The sequence below is a fragment of the Hyperolius riggenbachi genome, chromosome 1 (genome assembly GCF_040937935.1).
Source record: "Hyperolius riggenbachi isolate aHypRig1 chromosome 1, aHypRig1.pri, whole genome shotgun sequence".
NCBI classification, from domain to species: Eukaryota; Metazoa; Chordata; class Amphibia; order Anura; family Hyperoliidae; genus Hyperolius; species Hyperolius riggenbachi.
Genome location: NC_090646.1, coordinates 492274832 through 492293166, shown reverse-complemented (window position 1 = coordinate 492293166; position 18335 = coordinate 492274832). Strand labels below are relative to the sequence as shown.

The 18335-nt window shown below is 45.5% G+C and overlaps 1 protein-coding gene across 1 annotated transcript in view; it reads left to right on the top strand.

The window, feature by feature from the left end:
• TOP3B (DNA topoisomerase III beta) overlaps positions 1–18335 on the top strand; it is a 72569-nt gene that overhangs the window by 4303 nt on the left and 49931 nt on the right. Inside the window, exons 2-4 of the mRNA XM_068243051.1 lie at positions 50–148; positions 2631–2773; positions 5773–5904. Of these exons, the coding sequence (XP_068099152.1) occupies positions 2704–2773; positions 5773–5904 (202 nt within the window). The 5' untranslated portion in view covers positions 50–148; positions 2631–2703. The remainder of the gene's footprint in view (positions 1–49; positions 149–2630; positions 2774–5772; positions 5905–18335) is intronic.

Here is an 18335-nt window from a genome sequence, read left to right as displayed (position 1 = left end):
TGTACATTAAAAATGCCTACTTATGTGTCAAAATCTTTTTCTCTCCTAGGCTTCTTTTCAATTTCAGTGCGAAGGTGACTAATCCCTCTTTGCAGCTCTGTTCCCTGACTACACTCGCTTCAGAGGAGCTTACAGTAACTGATAACAAGTGAGTTATTTTTCATTCTTTGAATATGCATTGTAACACTCACGTTAAAGGACAACTGTAGTGAGAGGTATATGGAGGCTGCCATATTTATTTTCTTTTAAACAATACCAGTTGTCTGGCAGCCCTGCTGATCTATTTGGCTGCAGTAGTGTCTTAATAACTGCAGAAACAAGCATGCAGCTAATCTTGTCAGATCTGACAATGTCAGAAACACCTGATCTGCTGCATGCTTGTTCAGGGTCTGGGGCTAAAAGTATTTGAAGCAGGGGATCAGCAGGACAGCCAGGCAACTGGTATTGTTTAAAAGGAAATAAATATGGAAGCCTCTCACTTCAGTTATCCTTTAAGTGGACAGGTGTGATTGAACCTTATGTCTGCAGTTATGAATTGTTAAGGCCTCTGTCACATCAATGACATTGTAATTCCAACTCTTCAAAATGCAGGAGCAAGGTTAAATCAGTTATTTTTTTAATGTTGTCCATACACTTCATTGTGGTGCATTAAAGATCTCCTGGATGCTTTATTTGGTTGACCTATCTCTTAGCACTTACTGCAGTTGGGCTGCCAGGGAACTGTTAAAGGGATACTGTAGGGGGATCGGGGGAAAATGAGCTGAACTTACCCGGGGCTTCTAATGGTCCCCCGCAGACATCCTGTGCCCGCGCAGCCGCTCACCGATGCTCCGGCCCCGCCTCCGGTTCACTTCTGGAATTTCTGACTTTAAAGTCAGAAAACCACTGCGCCTGCGTTGCCGTGTCCTCGATCCCGCTGATGTCATCAAGAGCGCACAGCGCAGGCCCAGTATGGTCTGTGTCTGCGAAGTACACTCCTGGTGATATCAGTGGGAGCGAGGACACGGCAACGCAGGCGCAGTGGTTTTCTGACTTTAAAGTCAGAAATTCCAGAAGTGAACCGGAGGCGGGGCCAGAGCATTGGGGAGTGGCTGCGCCAACACAGGATGTCTGCGGGGGACCATTAGAAGCCCCGGGTAAGTTCAGCTCATTTTCCCCCAACCCCCCATACAGTATCCCTTTAAAATCCCTGTGGCTAAACAGAGGTAAGCCTATCTTATTATTTGCAGGGAAAACCTGCTACAGGTCTGCAAATGGTTTATCCCAGTATGCTGCCAGCCCAGTCTGACACAGAGCACATGCAAGCGCTGTAACACATCGCACCTAAAGCCAAGCGATTCTAGTGTGAGCAATTCAGAACAGTCTGCATGGACTGCCTGCCCTGGAACAAAAAGTGTGCTGTGTACATCATGCCATATAGTGTGAATCCAGCCTTAGATGTATAATCTCAATGTCCATATAAATGAAAAGACCTATTGTAGGATACCTGAAGAGAGTGCAGGAGATGCTTGAAATTGTAATGTTTTTTTTTTGTAGACATCTAGAAAAACAGTGACCAATGACAAGAACATATAAATACAGTTTTAGAAATGTAATAGTTGTTTTTTTGTTAACTACCCTGTTTCTCTGAAATTAAGACATCCCCTGGGCGTAAGCCCTAGCAGGAAATTTGAGCATGCTCAAAATATAAGCTGTACCCCAAAAGTAAGCCCTAACGGCAGTAAGGGGAAAAATTCTGGCAACTTGTGCCATTACTGGAGCCGATGGTCTTGTGGCAGGGGGGGGGGGTTTAATCATTGAGCCAATCACTGGTCGACTCCAGTGGGAACACAATACTTCCCCATAGGCTTAAAGGGAACCTGAACTGAGTAAAATTATTTGAAATAAACACATGACATAACTGCCAATGAATATTATACTAACCTGCTAACCTGTAGAAACACAGTAGAAAGGTAATACAGTGATATATGTTGAAGTTTTTAATCAGTTTACAGTTCTGAATTGCATTAGGAAATAAATGGCTAAGGGTGCATACACACATGCGACTATAGTCGTTTGGAACGATCGTTCCCCGATCCTTTCAAACGACGATCGTTAGGAAAAGAGCAGCCAACGACCATTAAGTCTAACGACGGACGAGCTAGATCGTTCAAAACGAATGATCTAGCTTGGTGGATTTTTCCCAACGACGAACGTTTGCAAAAGTAGTACATCGTTGGAAACAATCGTTCGTACTAGGCTTGACATGTGCATTTCACTATTTCTCCATGGAACTTTTCATTTTTATGCGCAGGCGCAATAGTTACTTTTACGTGATGTAACGTTCCTTCTAACGATCAGATCGTTACACACCTTTTAAAACTAACTTTACTTAGGTCGTTCTTTCATCAATTAAAAGTTCGTTCGTCGTTGACAACAAACGATCGTTGTCGCATGTGTGTACGTAGCATTAGTATATGAGAAGCAGAAAATCCTTATTGTATCAAATATTAGGGTGGCGTTTGCATGCCGCATCACTCCAGGTTTATAGAACAACTTTCTTGGAGCACCCCTTCTCATTTGCAGTGTTTTTTATGTTGATACATATTATACAATATTTGATTTTTTTTCCCTGTCTATACTGTTTGCAGTTCAGAGAAGCAGGTGATTATCTACCCAGTACATTTGTTAGGAGCAGCAAATCTGCTTTCTGAGAGCCTGAAAATGAAGACTGTGCTCATGGTAGCAGAGAAGCCTTCCTTGGCCCAGTCTATTGCCAAAATCCTTTCCAAAGGTAAGATGTGATCGTAACGGCTTCATGTAGTCTACTCCATGTGTGCAGTTTTGGGGTACAAAACAGCCTACATGGAATGCAAAAACATCAATCAATGCTTGCTTAAAGGATAGGTGCATTAATAAATAACTGTGCCTTCAAATTGTTCCTTACAAAGTGTTCACTCTCGGAGGGATCATATGCAGTCTCCCTGCATGCAGAACTGCACTAGCTGTGATAGCTCATGTTAATCAATGGGCTTGTTCACATCTAATGTGCTGCTCGCTGCTGCGTTACCATTGCCCACAGTCGGCTTCTGTCAGCAGACTTTGGATGATGTGTGCAGAAAACACAGATTAAAAACAAAAAATAATCTTCAGAAAACTGTAGTTGTTTTCTGCAGCCGTAAGAGTGAACCCTCTGTGACACCTTCCATGGACTGTAATTCCACAGTGTCCTGTATAGTTATGTTTTGAGACAGGACCGAATAACTGGAGGTATATTATATCCACAGGCGGCCTCCTGTCTGTAACATATCCTTTTTATATTTCCATCCTCTGCTGGTTTTTGACAGACTTGGTACTTTCAATGAATGTCAATGGTATTATACTGTATCTAGGAGACACATGCTGGTTTCTTTACTAATGTACCCCAGACCTCCAGTGGTGGTGAATCTCACAGGCATGAACCATCCTCTTTCAGGGCAGTTCATCTGGAAAGGGACTACAAGTAGGAGCACTGGCCTTATGTCACTACTGCTGTCACTACCGTGATAAGGGGAGACACCACGGTCCCAGCTTATTGTATGCACTTTTTGCATATCAAATTTGGCCTGGAGAGGGGGGGAAGGTAGAGTTTGACATGTATGCTCTAGGGGGAATAACTTGTTGGGTGTGTATGATTATTCCCTTTTTGTCCTGTGCTGCATGCACAGCTATTGTACGCTCTGGTCTTCTCAAACTATTCATTGTTTTATGTGAAAGTTTCACCTTTATATATGTTTTTTTTGTTTTTGAAAAACCCCCAAAAACTGAGCATTTGATGATAGTGAAATGACAATGCCACAACTATGTTTTGTTCTAGAGCTATACCTGGAAAAATAATATGCAAATTATTACTAGTTAGTGAGTATTCCCGACAGTGTCCACCATGTATGCCCAGTGCAGAAGAATGCATGATTTTACTGTGCAGCATCTATCAACATTTTAATTAACCTCCTTGGCGGTAACCCCGTGTGTGACACGGGGTAAGCCGCCGGAGGGTGCCGCTCAGGCCCTGCTGGGCCGATTTACATAATTTTTCTTTCAATTGCTCTGATCGCCGCCGCCGATGCGCCGCTACCCGCCGCGGAAACAGGCCCCCCCCCCCCCCCCGCATACCCCTTGCGCAGCCTGGCCAATCTCCGCCAGGCTGCACTATGGGGTGGATCGGGACTCCCTGTGACGCCATGAAGACGGGGGAAGCCCTCAAGGAAATCACGTTCAGAACGGGATTTCCTTATGGGCAAGCGGCGCCAGCGGCGATCGGAGGGGACGGGCGAACGCCGCGGGTAGGGGGGAAGCATGTAGCTAGCGCTAGGCTAGCTACATGCTAAAAAAAGGCGAAAAAACCCCCTCCCGCTGCTGCGCTGCCGCGGGAATTATACCGCCAGGGGAGTTAATCACATTTCCATGAAAAAGCATCAGGGAGGGATCACTCTTGTGTCTGTGGAATACGGCAGCAGTTTTCTGCAGACAGTTTAGTTTTTAGTATCTGGTTTCTGCACGAGTCGTGTGTGTGTGTGTGTGTGTGTGTGTGTGTGTGTGTGTGTGTGTGTGTGTGTGTGTGTGTGTGTGTGTGTGTGTGTGTGTGTGTGCGTGTGCGCGTGCGTGCGTGCGTGCGTGCGTGCTTGCAGTTGCCTGCCTCACGTTTGTGGGTATTTGTATCCGAATAACCACAGTTTCAGAATTCCAGTTTTACAGCTGGTGGGCAGTTTGAGTATTTATATATGTGTAAATTAAAGAATAGTTGCACGATGGAAATGAACTCACCACCAGTGTGAAGCTGATGGCAGGTGTGTCAGTGAAAAGTAAACCCAGGTCTTAGAGAGGGAAAAAGTTGTGCAGCTATTGGAAATCTAGCTGAAAGGGTGAAACCCCTCCCACAGTGTAGGCCTAATTAAAATTCGACCTACTGATGCACAGCCTTGTGGGTAATGACATCACATGCAGCTCATTCCTGATTGGCATATGCTGATATTAAAGGCTGGATATCTAAGCACTCATAGCTCCTACACATTTCCGAACGACCTTTGTGCCAAATTACAGCCCCACAGGTTCACAAGATAGCATCGATATACCCTATCTCAGGAGCCAGCAGGACTGGCACAGACGTAGTTTGGGGGGGGGGTACCCTCCCTCCCTCCCTCAAATTTTATGTTGGAGCTATGAGCTCAAAGATATCCAACCTTAAGTATCAGAAGCATAATATAATATTGTAGAAATAGGAGGATCAGACACAGCATCGGCATAGCAGCCTCATGGAGAGCAGAGAAATAGTAGTAGCAGCACATGATCCGATACAGCACTGACATAGCAGCCTGGTGGAGAGCAGAAAATAACAGTGAAACCCGGTCTCTTTCATACTAATATTTGTGCCAAAATTTTGCTGTGATTGCTTTTGCAATTCTTGTTCAGGGAATGAGCATTTCTCCCTGAATGAGAATTGCAAACAGTTGTGTTAAAATAGTGGGGATTTTGCAGCGATGGTCAGTGTGAAACAGGGCCCTAAGCAATGTGGATAAACTTGGCTACCTTATAAGGAAAAAGGGGGCGTGACTTCAACTTAGGGAACAAAATGCCCCTCTAGCTCTGTGCACCAGTAGTAAACATGATTCCTACCATGTTGCATGAGGCACATTTTTCTACGCCACCCTGCTAGGGTAAGAGGATTTAATTTCCTTATAACACTCTTTTCCTTTGTTTTGTTAAAAAAAAAAATCTTACAGTTCCTTTTAAACTCATTACTGCTTTCTTTTGCAGGATCTGCAAACTCTCGGAAGGGATTAAATGGTGCATGTTCTGTCCATGACTACTCAGGTTCATTCATGGGACAGACCGTGCGTTTCAAAATGACGTCTGTGTGCGGCCATGTAATGAGCTTGGATTTCATAGGTATGCTTTAAATTATTATCTTTCACAATCCCAGGTAAACTGGAGTTCCTTTGCCCTTCTTTAGTGATGTCTGCTGTGCAGATGGGAAGAATATTACTTGGTAAACGTTGCATAGTGTATGTCTAACCTTATAAAGCTTCCATAGTCTTGCATGCTGAATATTTACATATAATTATCTCAATGTAGAGTTCCTCTATTAATCTCTGCCTCTTGCTGGTCACTGCTCTGTCATGTAAAGCCCACTGGCCAGTGGAAAGTCTGATACATGTGACTGGCAGAGCAGAAAAGAGGGAAGTTGCCAGAGCGTGCCTATCACATCTCCAGCATGTAGGGTAGTGTGTAATGGCCCGTACTCACGGGCTGCAAAACTCGCCTGTCGCCAGCACACGTGAGCGTGTGGGCGAAACAGGCCGGCGACAGCTTCTCGCCAGGTCCCTCCGCGTACACATGCGGAAGAGGGACCAGCGGCAAGGCGGAAGCTGTCGCTGACGTTCCTCCTCCCCCCGCCGGAAGCTCACCGGAAGGTCTGTGAACCTCAATGGAGGTTGCTGTCGCTAGTCCGCGTACTCACGCAGACTAGCGACAGTTGCGGCGGGGGGGCAGCGGCGACTGTCGCCATGCGATTGAAAGTTTCAATCGCATGGCGACATAGCGACGGGCGACAGTTCGGGGGCGCGCGCGCGTGCGACGGCCCATACTCACGGGCGACCTGTCGCCGCAACACGCGCGCGCCGCGTGTTGAGGCGACAAAAGTCCCTCGTGAGTATGGGCCATAACACAAATTAATCTTACATCTTTGTGCCAGAAGCCAACCTACAGGTCTGTTTGTATTGCCATGTCTACAAAGTTTCGATTATTAAAGAGTAACTGTCAGGCTGCAGAAGCTAATTTAAACCTCTATTCTCCTGTGTTAAACAGTTTAGAAGGAAGCCCAAAAGCAATTAGTGAAGATAAAAATCTCAGTTACCTTTGATGTGTGCTTATCAGCAAGTCTGTTATTCTTAAGAAGACGCAAGCCGCATACCATACTGCAAAGCATTCTGGGGCTCTCCCCTCGGCTGCTAATGAGACTTTACAGCAGCTTGTAATCGCGTAGCACTGATAAATCTCGGGCAGAGTACACTGCAGGAGTCAGCTTTTGTTCCTAGCCACATGACTCATTAATATTCACTGCACACTGTGTTATTTAGTACCAGCTTATCTGTGATCAGGAAGCAGGCAGGACATGACGACACATTTGACAGAAAAACATGGAGCCTGCCATGAGCTGTCAGGAGCATCTATCTCTGCATATACTATATACAAATTCTGTGAAATCCAAACGTGGACAGTGAAATGCATATGTAATGTAAGTACAGCCAATCTTTAGCTACTGATATATGTGTTTATTTTCTCTGAGACCTTATACCTAACAGCTCCTCTTTAACTAGTGGTCTCATAAGTATGTGAAATGTAACAAACTCTGTGCTACTATAATTTTTTTAACCAGTGTAAAATACAGTTTGTGCCTCTGTCAGGTGTTTATTGTTGCATGTATCCTAGTCATTGTCTGGTGTTCAGTAAGTCTAACTTTCTAGTTCTTGTTTCTTAATCTTCTCCCTTTCTGGAGAATCCCTTGGGAGAGAAGGGGACACCAATCAGCAAATGGGTGTAAAAACCGTGGCATGGGTAATGGTTAGACTCTGCTGGGTTTTTATTGTTCTTGTATTCCAATTGATGACATTTCCCCTTTTTGTCCAGTGACTGATGACACTGGGGCAGAAAAGCATACTTTCAAATATGTATGGCTGTCAAAAGAAAATAAGTTTGGATAAATATCTTAGCTGGACATGTTTTGTAGTTGACAGGTTTCTCCTTCTGGGTGGTCTTATCCGGCTTCCTGTTATGCCCCTTGAACTAAATATTCAAGGGAAGTGTCGCAGTAGGGACCAAAACAGCTGGAAAACCTATCAATGCCTCTAACCCTTCCTCACTCTGATTAAAATTTAACAACTTTGGTTGGGTTCCACTATAGATCAAAGCAGCTTTTTCAAGAAGAACCAGTTGTAGGACCGCTTGTATCTGAGTGCACAGTGCATCTTCTCCTCAGCTTAGTGAGCTGTAAAATCCACAGTCAAAACAAGTACCAAAAGTTGGTAATTGTTAGTCAATAGGCAGAGTAAGAGTGGTGGACATTAAAATCCTAATCTCCATGGTCCACTTTAAACCAAGTCAAGAAGATTAAAACCGCATATGTCCATTTCTTAACCTAATAAATAATTTGCATTGAATGTATAATTCAAACATTATTGCATTTATTGAAATAAAATTTTATAAGAAAGTGTCCTGCTCATCTTGGCAGTGGTTGTTTACTACCTTTCACTTAGAAAATAAGCAGGAGGTACCGTAGTTTGGTTAGAAGTGTATGTTACAGCTTATAGCTAATAAATGCCTAAGAACTACCAGTGGTCTCCACATCACAGTTTGAGAGCTACTGCTTTAAGGACAACTGTAGCGAGAGGTATATGAGGCTGCCATATTTATTTCCTTTTGAGCAATACCAGTTGCCTGGCTATCCTGCTATTTCTCTGCCTCTACTACTTTCAGCCATAGACCCTGAACAAGCATGCAGCAGATCAGGGGTTTCTTACATTATTGTCAGATCTGACAAGACTAGCTGCATGCTTGTTTCTGGTCTTATTCGGACACTACTGCAGCCAAATAGATCAGCAGGGCTGCCAGGCAACTGGTATTGTTTAATAGGAAATAAGTATGGCAGCCTCCAAATTCCTCTCACTCCAGTTCTCCTTTAAAGAGCCACTTGGAAGGATGGGAGGAAGTGAGTGCAGGTAAGTGTACCCTGCATATGTGTCCGGCAGCCATTGCTTGATGAGGCAGTCTCCTAGCAAATACATGGGTGTGCAGTGCTCTTCCTTCTTGCTGCGATGTGAATGAGCAGTTATGGACTCCCGTGGGAGTCTTTAGTTAATTGGCTGAATGGATTTGAAGGATGCCATAAACAGGAAGTGGTGTGCGACCATTTAGGAGCAATATCTTCCAGCACGCTGATACAGCTGTGCTTCTGAATAGGTATGGATACTTGTAATACCATGTTTTTCTTTTCACAAAACCTGTCCGGATCATTCTACATAGCAGACAAATATTGGGGGTTGATGCACAAAGCAGGGGTAGTACAGTAGAATCACTTTATAGTGAACTCCAAGGGACCTGCCCAAGTAATTTACTATAGCAGACGTTTGCTTTATCAGAATTCGCCATACACTGCAGATTTATACAGGCGTGTGGCTGGGACCTGGAGAGGGAGCTTACTACAGCCAGAGGTTCATTATATCAGAGTTTACTATGAGATTCTACTGTAGTGCTGTGCGCATGTTGTACATGGCAATAGTACTGTTACGTCCCCCAGCAGTGTATCACAACCTGTGGTACTCAAGAAATGTGAGCATTGCTACTGTAAAGCACGTTACTAATAAGCATTACCATAGCAACATCCGTAGTACTGGCGTTCCAGGGGTCATACTAATAGCGTAACTCACAGTACACTGCTGGCGGTAGTAATGGTAATATTGTATCAGCCCCATTGTCACTCAGCTCTTCCAGTCAGGAACCCTCTGGATTGGCTTGTTTCTATACATACATTTAAATGCATATGCACGTTGGTAAACAAAACTGAAGTGTTCATTTAGGGTACGTTTATACAGACTATTTTTAAAACGTCCTCAACTGCACTGCCTTCCATCTGCTCACGTGTGGAAGGGACAGGTGGTTTATACTTTTACTTACTCCCCTCAAGATCAGGTTAGTGCATAGAACTTTAAAGGATACCCGAGGGGACATGTGACATGATGATAGACATGGATATATGTACAGTGCCTATCACACAAATAACAACACTGTGTTCCTTTTTTTCTTTCTCTGTCTGAAATAGTTAAATATCAGGTATGTAAGTGGCTGACTCAGTCCTGACTCAGACAGGAAGTGACTACAGTGTGACCCTCACGGATAAGAAATTCCAACTATAAAACACTTTCCTAGCAGAAAATTGCTTCTGAGAGCAGGAAAGCGATAAAGGGTCAACAGTTCATAGATTTTAGCAATGGCATACTTCAATGAATGTGTCATTGAGCAAAAACAATAAAACAGTTAAAACTTAAAAAGTAGATTTAAACATAAAATAAAACTGTGGAATATCTTAAAACGTCATTTTTAGGAGAAGGAAGATGGATACAATCGTTTATTTCATTAGTTTTTTGCCTTGGGTGTCCTTTAAATTTGTTTGGAACTGTGTAATTGTTGTAAAAACATGTGACAAAAGAGTTTATATTAATACTTTTAGAAGCATTTTGAGTTATTTCGTTTCAGTGCATCCGCCAGACTTTACTATTTCTGAGGCAAGTTTTTGCTGGCATAGTTTGCAATCTCAATGCAGTTAGGTATTTTTCCAGCTGAGCAGCATGCTTGCATTTAAACACAGTTTCAAGGCAATTACTTCAGTGACTGGCTTCCCATACTCCTCTGGGTAGTCTAAGTGCAGGAAGCACAGGAAGAGGTTTAATGAGGTAGCTCAGCGTGCTGCAGGGCCCTACATGAGGTCTTAATAAAAGAGGAAGGGGCAGATTTTTCAGCCACGTGTTGCATGTCTGCGAGGGAGCAAGTCACAGTCTGTGAGGTACAGGAATGTCATGTGCAGGAGCACCCTCTGCTGGCACATCTCTTCCAGCTTATCTGCATCAGTCATGGGTTATCTGCTGCCCTCCAGCTGTTGGCAACACTCTCACTATAGCCGGCAGACATTCTGAGTTTTTAGTCGTATGGCAACAGAGAAGCCTTTACAGCTTTGCCTAATTTCTTATATGCCAGCATTTGGTTAAAACAATAAGAATATAAGAATGGAACCATGATATGGGTTGGACAGGAATAGTTTATCTTACGTAGCCTGCTGTGTAAGGCGGTTTTATGTTTTCACATCTAGTGTATATGTGCTTTAAAATATATAAAGTAACGTAGATGAATTCTATATGCACCAATAAAGTAGAGCTCACTATGCTAAAACTTTGGATTAAGCCTTAGCTTCCGGTCTAATCCTATCCAGAATAAGCAGGGCTGAAGTAGTTAATAAGACTGTAGTCCGTAGACGCAAGACTGCAGTACAGGAAAGGAGCCTTGGTAAGGTTCTTAAAAATCCGCAAAATCGCAGTGGCAAGTGTGCTCACAAGAACTTCCCACTTCAGGCCCCCCCCCCCCCCCATGCAATATTTTAAAAAGGTCAAGATTTTAACTACTTGTTGAAATAAAAATATTGCCCTTTGCGTGCTTTTAAAATAAATGATATTTCTTCCTTTCCCATTCATGGGTATTGCAAAAGACAGGAAACGAGAAAATCTCCACACCTGGATCACAGATCGCTCTAACGCAGGGGTAGGGAACCTTGGCTCTCCAGCTGTGATAAAACTACAAATCCCAGCATGCATTTGCCTTTATTAATGATGACTTTGGCTGTCAGACTCCTGCAATGCATTGTGGGACTTGTAGTTCCTTAACAGCTGGAGAGCCAAGGTTCCCTACCCCTGCTCTAACGCATTGACATTGGTTCTTACACGTCCCCGCTATAAATAAAAATGATTAAAAAAAAGTTGTTTTTAGTTGAGCTATAACCATGCTTTGGTAGATTGACCTTGTGTTTAGGGTTATGTTGTTACATGGCACAGTTGCTCTAGAGTTTGTTCATGTAAACATACTGACTTTTTGCTGCAAAGTTTCCTTGTACAATTCAGAACTCAACTTCATCATTAATATGCAAGCCATCCTAGTCTGCAGGCAGGTAAATAGGCCCAAACCAATGATACTTCCACCACCATGTTTTTGTTTTTACCTCATCTATTCATAGAACATTCTTCCAATGGCTGTCTACCTAATACTTTTGGTCTTTATACAGCTGTAGATTGCGAACAGGTATTTTTGATTAGTAAAGGCTGTCTCTTTGGAACTGTGCATTGCACACCATTGTTCCTCAGCGTTTATCTGATGGTGAACCCATGAATTTTGCCACACCAGTGCAAGAGAGGACTTCAGTTCCTTTGAAGTTATTTCAGGGTTCTTTGAGATCTTCCAGAGCACTACATACCTTGCTCTTTGTTTATTGACCACTACTGGGGAGGTTAACAGTGGTGATGATACATTGGCTCCACTTATACATTAGCTACCTGAGAGTGGGAATGGTAGAGCCAGAGTTCTTTAGAAATAGGTTTGTAACCATTTTTTTCAACATGGTGAATATCAGTAACTGAGTTTCAGAGGCCTTCAGGAACATGATATGATGTTAGTGCACATTGACTGATGCATTTCAGTGTGCCTGTCCTGGCATCTTCTCTGTTTATCCAGATGGATTCCATACAAACAGAGGGAGTATGTATAAAGTATGTCTTGCAGACAGTGCCCTTGTCACGTTGCAAACCCAGAAAGGGCTCTAGACAGGGCTGTGGAGTCGGTACAAAAATCCACCGACTCCTCAGTTTAGGATTTCTCCGACTCCTCGACTCCTCTAATTTGCATATTACAATCTTGTTGATTGAAAGTATGTAACATGAAATTCGTCTCTTAACTGCCAACGCTTAGGAATTTTAAAAGACAACTGAAGTGAGAAGGATATGGAGACTGCCATATTTATTCCCTTTAGTCATAGACTAAAACTAGTCCTTGGTAGAGTACTTGAAAAAGGTACAGACTGGAACAATCTATCAGGCCCTAGGCAACTGATGTGCAGGTACTCTGCAGGGGAATAAGGAGATTCTTCCTCTTACACATTCTTCATGCGCAATCTGAACATGGATCAAGCCCTAGGCAATGCGACTGTGGGTACATGTAAGAATGATGTGCAGGTACTCTGCAGGGGAATGAGGCGATTCTTCCTCCATTACACATTCTTCATGTATAATCTGAACCAGGTTTATGGGTGATAGACAACACCTCTGAGTTTAATGTGCACAACATTCTCAGTGGATTCCCTGCAGCTCTGTGGGGGGAGTGCATATTTAGAGTATAGTACTACTGTGTAACAAACCAGAGACAGATGAAATTAAACTTTTATACATACCTGGGGCTTCCTCCAGCCCCCTTCAGGCTAATCAGTCCCTCGCTGTCCTCCTCCGCCACCTGGATCTTCTGCTTTCAGTCCAGGCACTTGAGCCAGTCTGGCGTAGTGCGCATGCACACACTTCACCGCCGGGAGCGTACTACAACAACAACAACAAATAACATTTGTAAAGCGCTTTTCTCCCGTGGGACTCAAAGCGCATAAGCATGGCTCCGACCATCGTGGTACAGAGGAAGAATTTTATAAATCTGGAAATGCCAGGCTAAACAGGTGGCTTTTCAGTCTGGATTTGAATAGCTCCAGGGATGGTGCTGTCTTTACTGGGTGTGGTAGGGAGTTCCAAAGAGTAGGGGCAGCATGACAGAAGGCTCTGTCACCAGATTTTTTGAGGTGCACTCTGGGAGTGACCAAGTTTATAGAACTTGCTGATCTGAGGTTGTGAGAGGTGTGGTGCAGCTTCAGCAAGTCCTTCATGTATCCAGGGCCCAGATTGTGCAGGGATTTGAATGTCAGCAGTCCAATCTTGAAGAGTATTCTCCATTTTACTGGTAGCCAGTGCAGTGAGCGAAGGATCGGTGTAATGTGACAGTGGCGAGGCTGGTTTGTTAGCAATCTGGCAGCAGCATTCTGCACTAATTGCAGGCGACGCAGGTCTTTTTTGGGGAGGCCAGCATAAAGGGCATTGCAGTAGTCCAGCCGTGATGTGATGAAGGCGTGGACTAGGGTTGGAAGATCCTCTGGGGGAATCAGATGTTTAATCTTTGCAATGTTCTTCAGATGAAAGAAGGAAGATTTAACTACAGATGAAATTTGGTTTCTGAAACTCAATTCCCCATCGATTAGTACGCCAAGGCTGTGCACAAGGTTGGAGCTGTTTATGTCTGAATTCCCAATCCTGAATGGTGTTGCTTTAGGATAGAGCTGTTTTGATGGCGAGCACTGGCTTTGGACAAACAGGACCTCAGTTTTGTCAGCATTCAGTTTCAACCAGTTATCATTCATCCATGCCTGAAGCTCAGCTAAGCAAGAGTTTATTTTTGGGGTAGGGTCTGTTCCACCAGGTTTGAAGGACAGGTATAGCTGTGTGTCATCGGCGTAGCAGTGGTACGTCAGGCCATGTCGTTGGATAAGTGTACCGAGTGGCAACATGTAGATTGCAAACAGCAGAGGGGATAGGATTGATCCTTGTGGCACTCCGAATTGTAGAGGTGCAGGTTTGGACATTATAGGTCCTAGGGATGCTCTCTGTGTTCTGTCAGTCAGGAATGATCTGAACCACTGGAGGACTGATACACTGATGCCACAGTACTCCTGCAGTCTGTTAAGCAGGATTTCATGGTCAACTGTATCAAAAGCCGCTGAGAGATCCAACAGGATTAGGATGGAGCATTCCCCTCTGTCCCTTGCCATGAGCAGATCGTTGCAGACTTGGATGAGGGCTGTTTCACAGCTGTGGTGTTTCTTAACCATCTTAGCGGTATGGACGAGCTCAGCTCGTCCATCACCGCCGATGGCTGCCGCTCAGGCCCTGCTGGGCCGATTTTGCTCAAATAAAGAGCAGCACACGCAGCCGGCACTTTGCCAGCCGCGTGTGCTGCCCGATCGCCGCCGCTCTGCGGCGATCCGCCGCGAGCAGCGGCGAAAGAGGGTCCCCCCAGCCGCCTGAGCCCTGCGCAGCCGGAACAAATAGTTCCGGACAGCGCTAAGGGCTGGATCGGAGGCGGCTGACGTCAGGACGTCGGCTGACGTCCATGACGTCACTCCGCTCGTCACCATGGCGACAGGAGAAGCCAAACACGGAAGGCTGCTCATTGCGGCCTTCCGTGTTACTTCTGGCTGCCGGAGGCGATCGGAATAACGCCTCCGGAGCGCCATCTAGTGGGCTTTCATGCAGCCAACTTTCAGTTGGCTGCATGAAATAGTTTTTTTTTTATTTAAAAAAAACCCTCCCGCAGCCGCCCTGGCAATCTTAATAGAACGCCAGGGTGGTTAAAGCCAGATTGTAGAGGGTCCAGGATGTTGTTTACTGACAGCCTGGTTTCAAGTTGCAGATAGACAGCCTTTTCAATAACTTTACCTAAGAAGGGGAGGTTGGAGACAGGTCTGTAGCTGCTCATAGCATCTGGATCCATGGAAGGTTTTTTTAAGAAGGGGCTTGATGATTCCTACTTTTGAGGTAGGAAACCTCCCTGCTTGCAGAGAGCAATTTACTATTTTGTGAAATGCTGGACCAAGCAGGTCAGGGCATTTCAGCATATGTTTAGTTGGTCCAGGGTCCAGGTCGCAGGTTGCCTGGCGGAGACGACAGAGGATGTCTGAGATCTCTTCCTCACTAGTACTTTTGAAGTCCGTCCAGGGTGTTAGGTTGTTTTTGCAGCTATTTCCATTAGTTGCATGAGTCTTGGGTGCTGTGGACTGAATGAGAGACCGAATAGAAGATACTTTGTCAGCAAAGTAGCAAGCAAATTTCTCACATAGCTCCTTTGAGGGAGTTATAGTGGGTTTTAGACAGTATGGATTACATAGTCTATCAACTGTGCGGAATAGTTGGGCTGGTCTGTTGGCGGCCTTTGCGATCTCCTGTGATAGGTAGGAGGATTTTTTTCTTGGTGATCGCATCTTGGTAGCTTTCCAGGTGAGAGACAAGGGTGTGTTTATCTTTTGAATTACTACACCTGCGTAGCACTATTGCGCAGGTGCAGAATGCTCCTGGCTGTAGGAGCGGCATTTGGCCGGACTGTGCTGGCTGGCTGAATTAACGGGATTCATAGCAGAAGATCCAGGTGGCGGAGGAGGACAGCGAGGGACTGATTGGCCTGAGGGGGGCTGGAGGAAGCCCCAGGTATGTATAAAAAACTTTTCTTTTCATCCGTCTCAGGTACCCTTTAACCATTTCCGCCGCCCGGACGTGAAGCTCACGTCCGGGCGGCAGCTCTGCAGCGCTCCCGCGCTTAGCGAGAAGTGCAAGGAGGGTAAACAAAAATGAAGGTGGCCATCTTGTGGCCAAATAGTAAAACTACAGCTACACATTTTTTACATTACAGTTTACACATATAATAATATTAAAAATGACCTGTTTATGCCCCACACCAAAATATTAACCAAATAAAAATTTTAATGGAAAAAAAAATTACAATTAAAAAAAAAAGACATAAATAGTTACCTAAGGGTCTGAACTTTTAAAATATGCATTTTAAGGGGGTATACTACAAGCATTTTTTAAATTATAACTTGTAAATAGTGATGGACGCAAAACGGAAACAATGCACGTTTATTTCCAAATAAAATATTGGCGCCATACATTGTGATAGGGACAAAATTTAAATGGTATAATAACCGAGACATACCGGCAAATAAAATACATAGGTTTTAATTATGGTAGCGTGGATTATTTTAAAGAGACTCTGTAACATTAAAAACATCCCCTGGGGGGTACTCACCTCGGGTGGGGGAAGCCTCCGGATCCTAATGAGGCTTCCCACGCCGTCCTCTGTCCCACGGGGGTCTCTCCGCAGCCCTCCGAACAGCCGGCGACTGTGCCGACTGTCATTTCAATATTTACCTTTGCTGGCTCCAGCGGGGGCGCTGTGGCGGCTTTCCATTCCGAACTACACGGAAATACCCGATCTCATTCGGGTCCGCTCTACTGCGCAGGCGCAGGAGACTTGCGCCTGCGCAGTAGAGCGGACCCGACGGCGATCGGGTATTTCCGTGTAGTTCGGAATGGAAAGCCGTCAGAGCGCCTGCGCAGGAGCCAGGAAGGTAAATAATGACGTCACCGCTGCCCGGACTCCACGGAGGGCTGCAGCGAGACCCCTGACGGATGGAGGACGGCGTGGGAAGCCTCATTAGGATCCGGAGGCTTCCCCCACCCGAGGTGAGTACCCCCCAGGGGATATTTTTATGTTACAGTTCCTCTTTAAAGCTATAATGGCCGAAAACTGAGAAATAATGAATTTTTTCTATTTTTTTCTTATTAACCCTGTTAAAATGCAATTACGGTAAAGTGGCTCTTAGCAAAATGTACCACCCACAGAAAGCCTAATTAGTGGCGGAAAAAACAAGATATAGATCAATAAATTGTGATAAGTAGTGATAAAGTTATTAGCGAATGAATAGGAGGTGAAAATTGCTCCGATGCATAAGGTGAAAAATCCCAGCGGGCTGAAACGGTTAATTCATAGTCACCAAACCAAATTTTAACAACATATCAAATTATTTGATTGCGCAAAGGGAGTGCATAAATTTGCATAAATCAGCATCAACGCAGAATTATTTCAATCTCATTGACCATCTCTATTAATGACACAGCTACACATCAGGCTTTATTCTTACAGCATAGATGTTATTTAGTATATATGTTACGGCCAGAACCCGAAGTCTGGCCACTTCGGGTTCTGGCCGGTCAAAACGAGAAGTGGCCGGCTGATGCGGCCAATGTGAGAAATGTCCCCTCATTTCGGACTTTGGCCGGCCAGAACTCGTTGTGGCTGTATGTGGCCGGCCAAGTCCCGAAGTCCTGCTCCCTCGGCTCTCCCCCGCTGCCTGCACTAATCAAACCTCAGATCAGGGCGACCGGACCGAAGAGGCGGAGAGAGGCAAAGCACACAAGTTACCCGCAGGACGTGAACACTTCAGTGCGGAAGCGCCAGTCATTTGGCACTTCCGCATGTGAAGTGTATAGGTCCGGGCGGGTAGCGTGCGCGCTGCTCTGCCTCTCTCCCTCTCTCCGCTTCTCCCCGCCTCTTCGGTCGCCGTGATCTGAGGTCTGTGAGTAGTGCAGGCAACTCTCCCAGCGCACACGAAAGCCCCCCCCCCCCTCTCAGCCAAAAAGCCCCCCCCCCTCCAGCCATGCAAAGCACCCCCGGCCATGCAAAGTGCGCAGCCCCCCCCCCCATACAAAGCACCCGCAGCCATGCAAAGTGCGCAGCCCCCCCCCCCATACAAAGCACCCGCAGCCATGCAAAGTGCGCAGCCCCCCCCCCATACAAAGCACCCGCAGCCATGCAAAGTGCCTAGTGAAGCACCCCAGCCATGCAAAGTGCGCAGCCCCCCCCCCCCCCCCTACATGCAAATCACCCCCAGCAATGCAGCAGTAAATCACCCCCAGCACCCGCAGCCATGCAAAGTGTGCATTGAAGCCCCCCCAGCCATGCAAAGCACCCCCAGCAATGCAAAGTGCCCAGTGAAGCCCCCGCCATGCAACGCGCCTAGCGAAGCCCCCCCCCCCCCAGCCATGCAAAGCACCCAGAAAAGCCCCCAGCCATGCAAAGCGCCCAGAGAAGCGCACCCAGCCATCACTAATCACCACTGTAATTTGATCTCTCCCCTGTGTCAC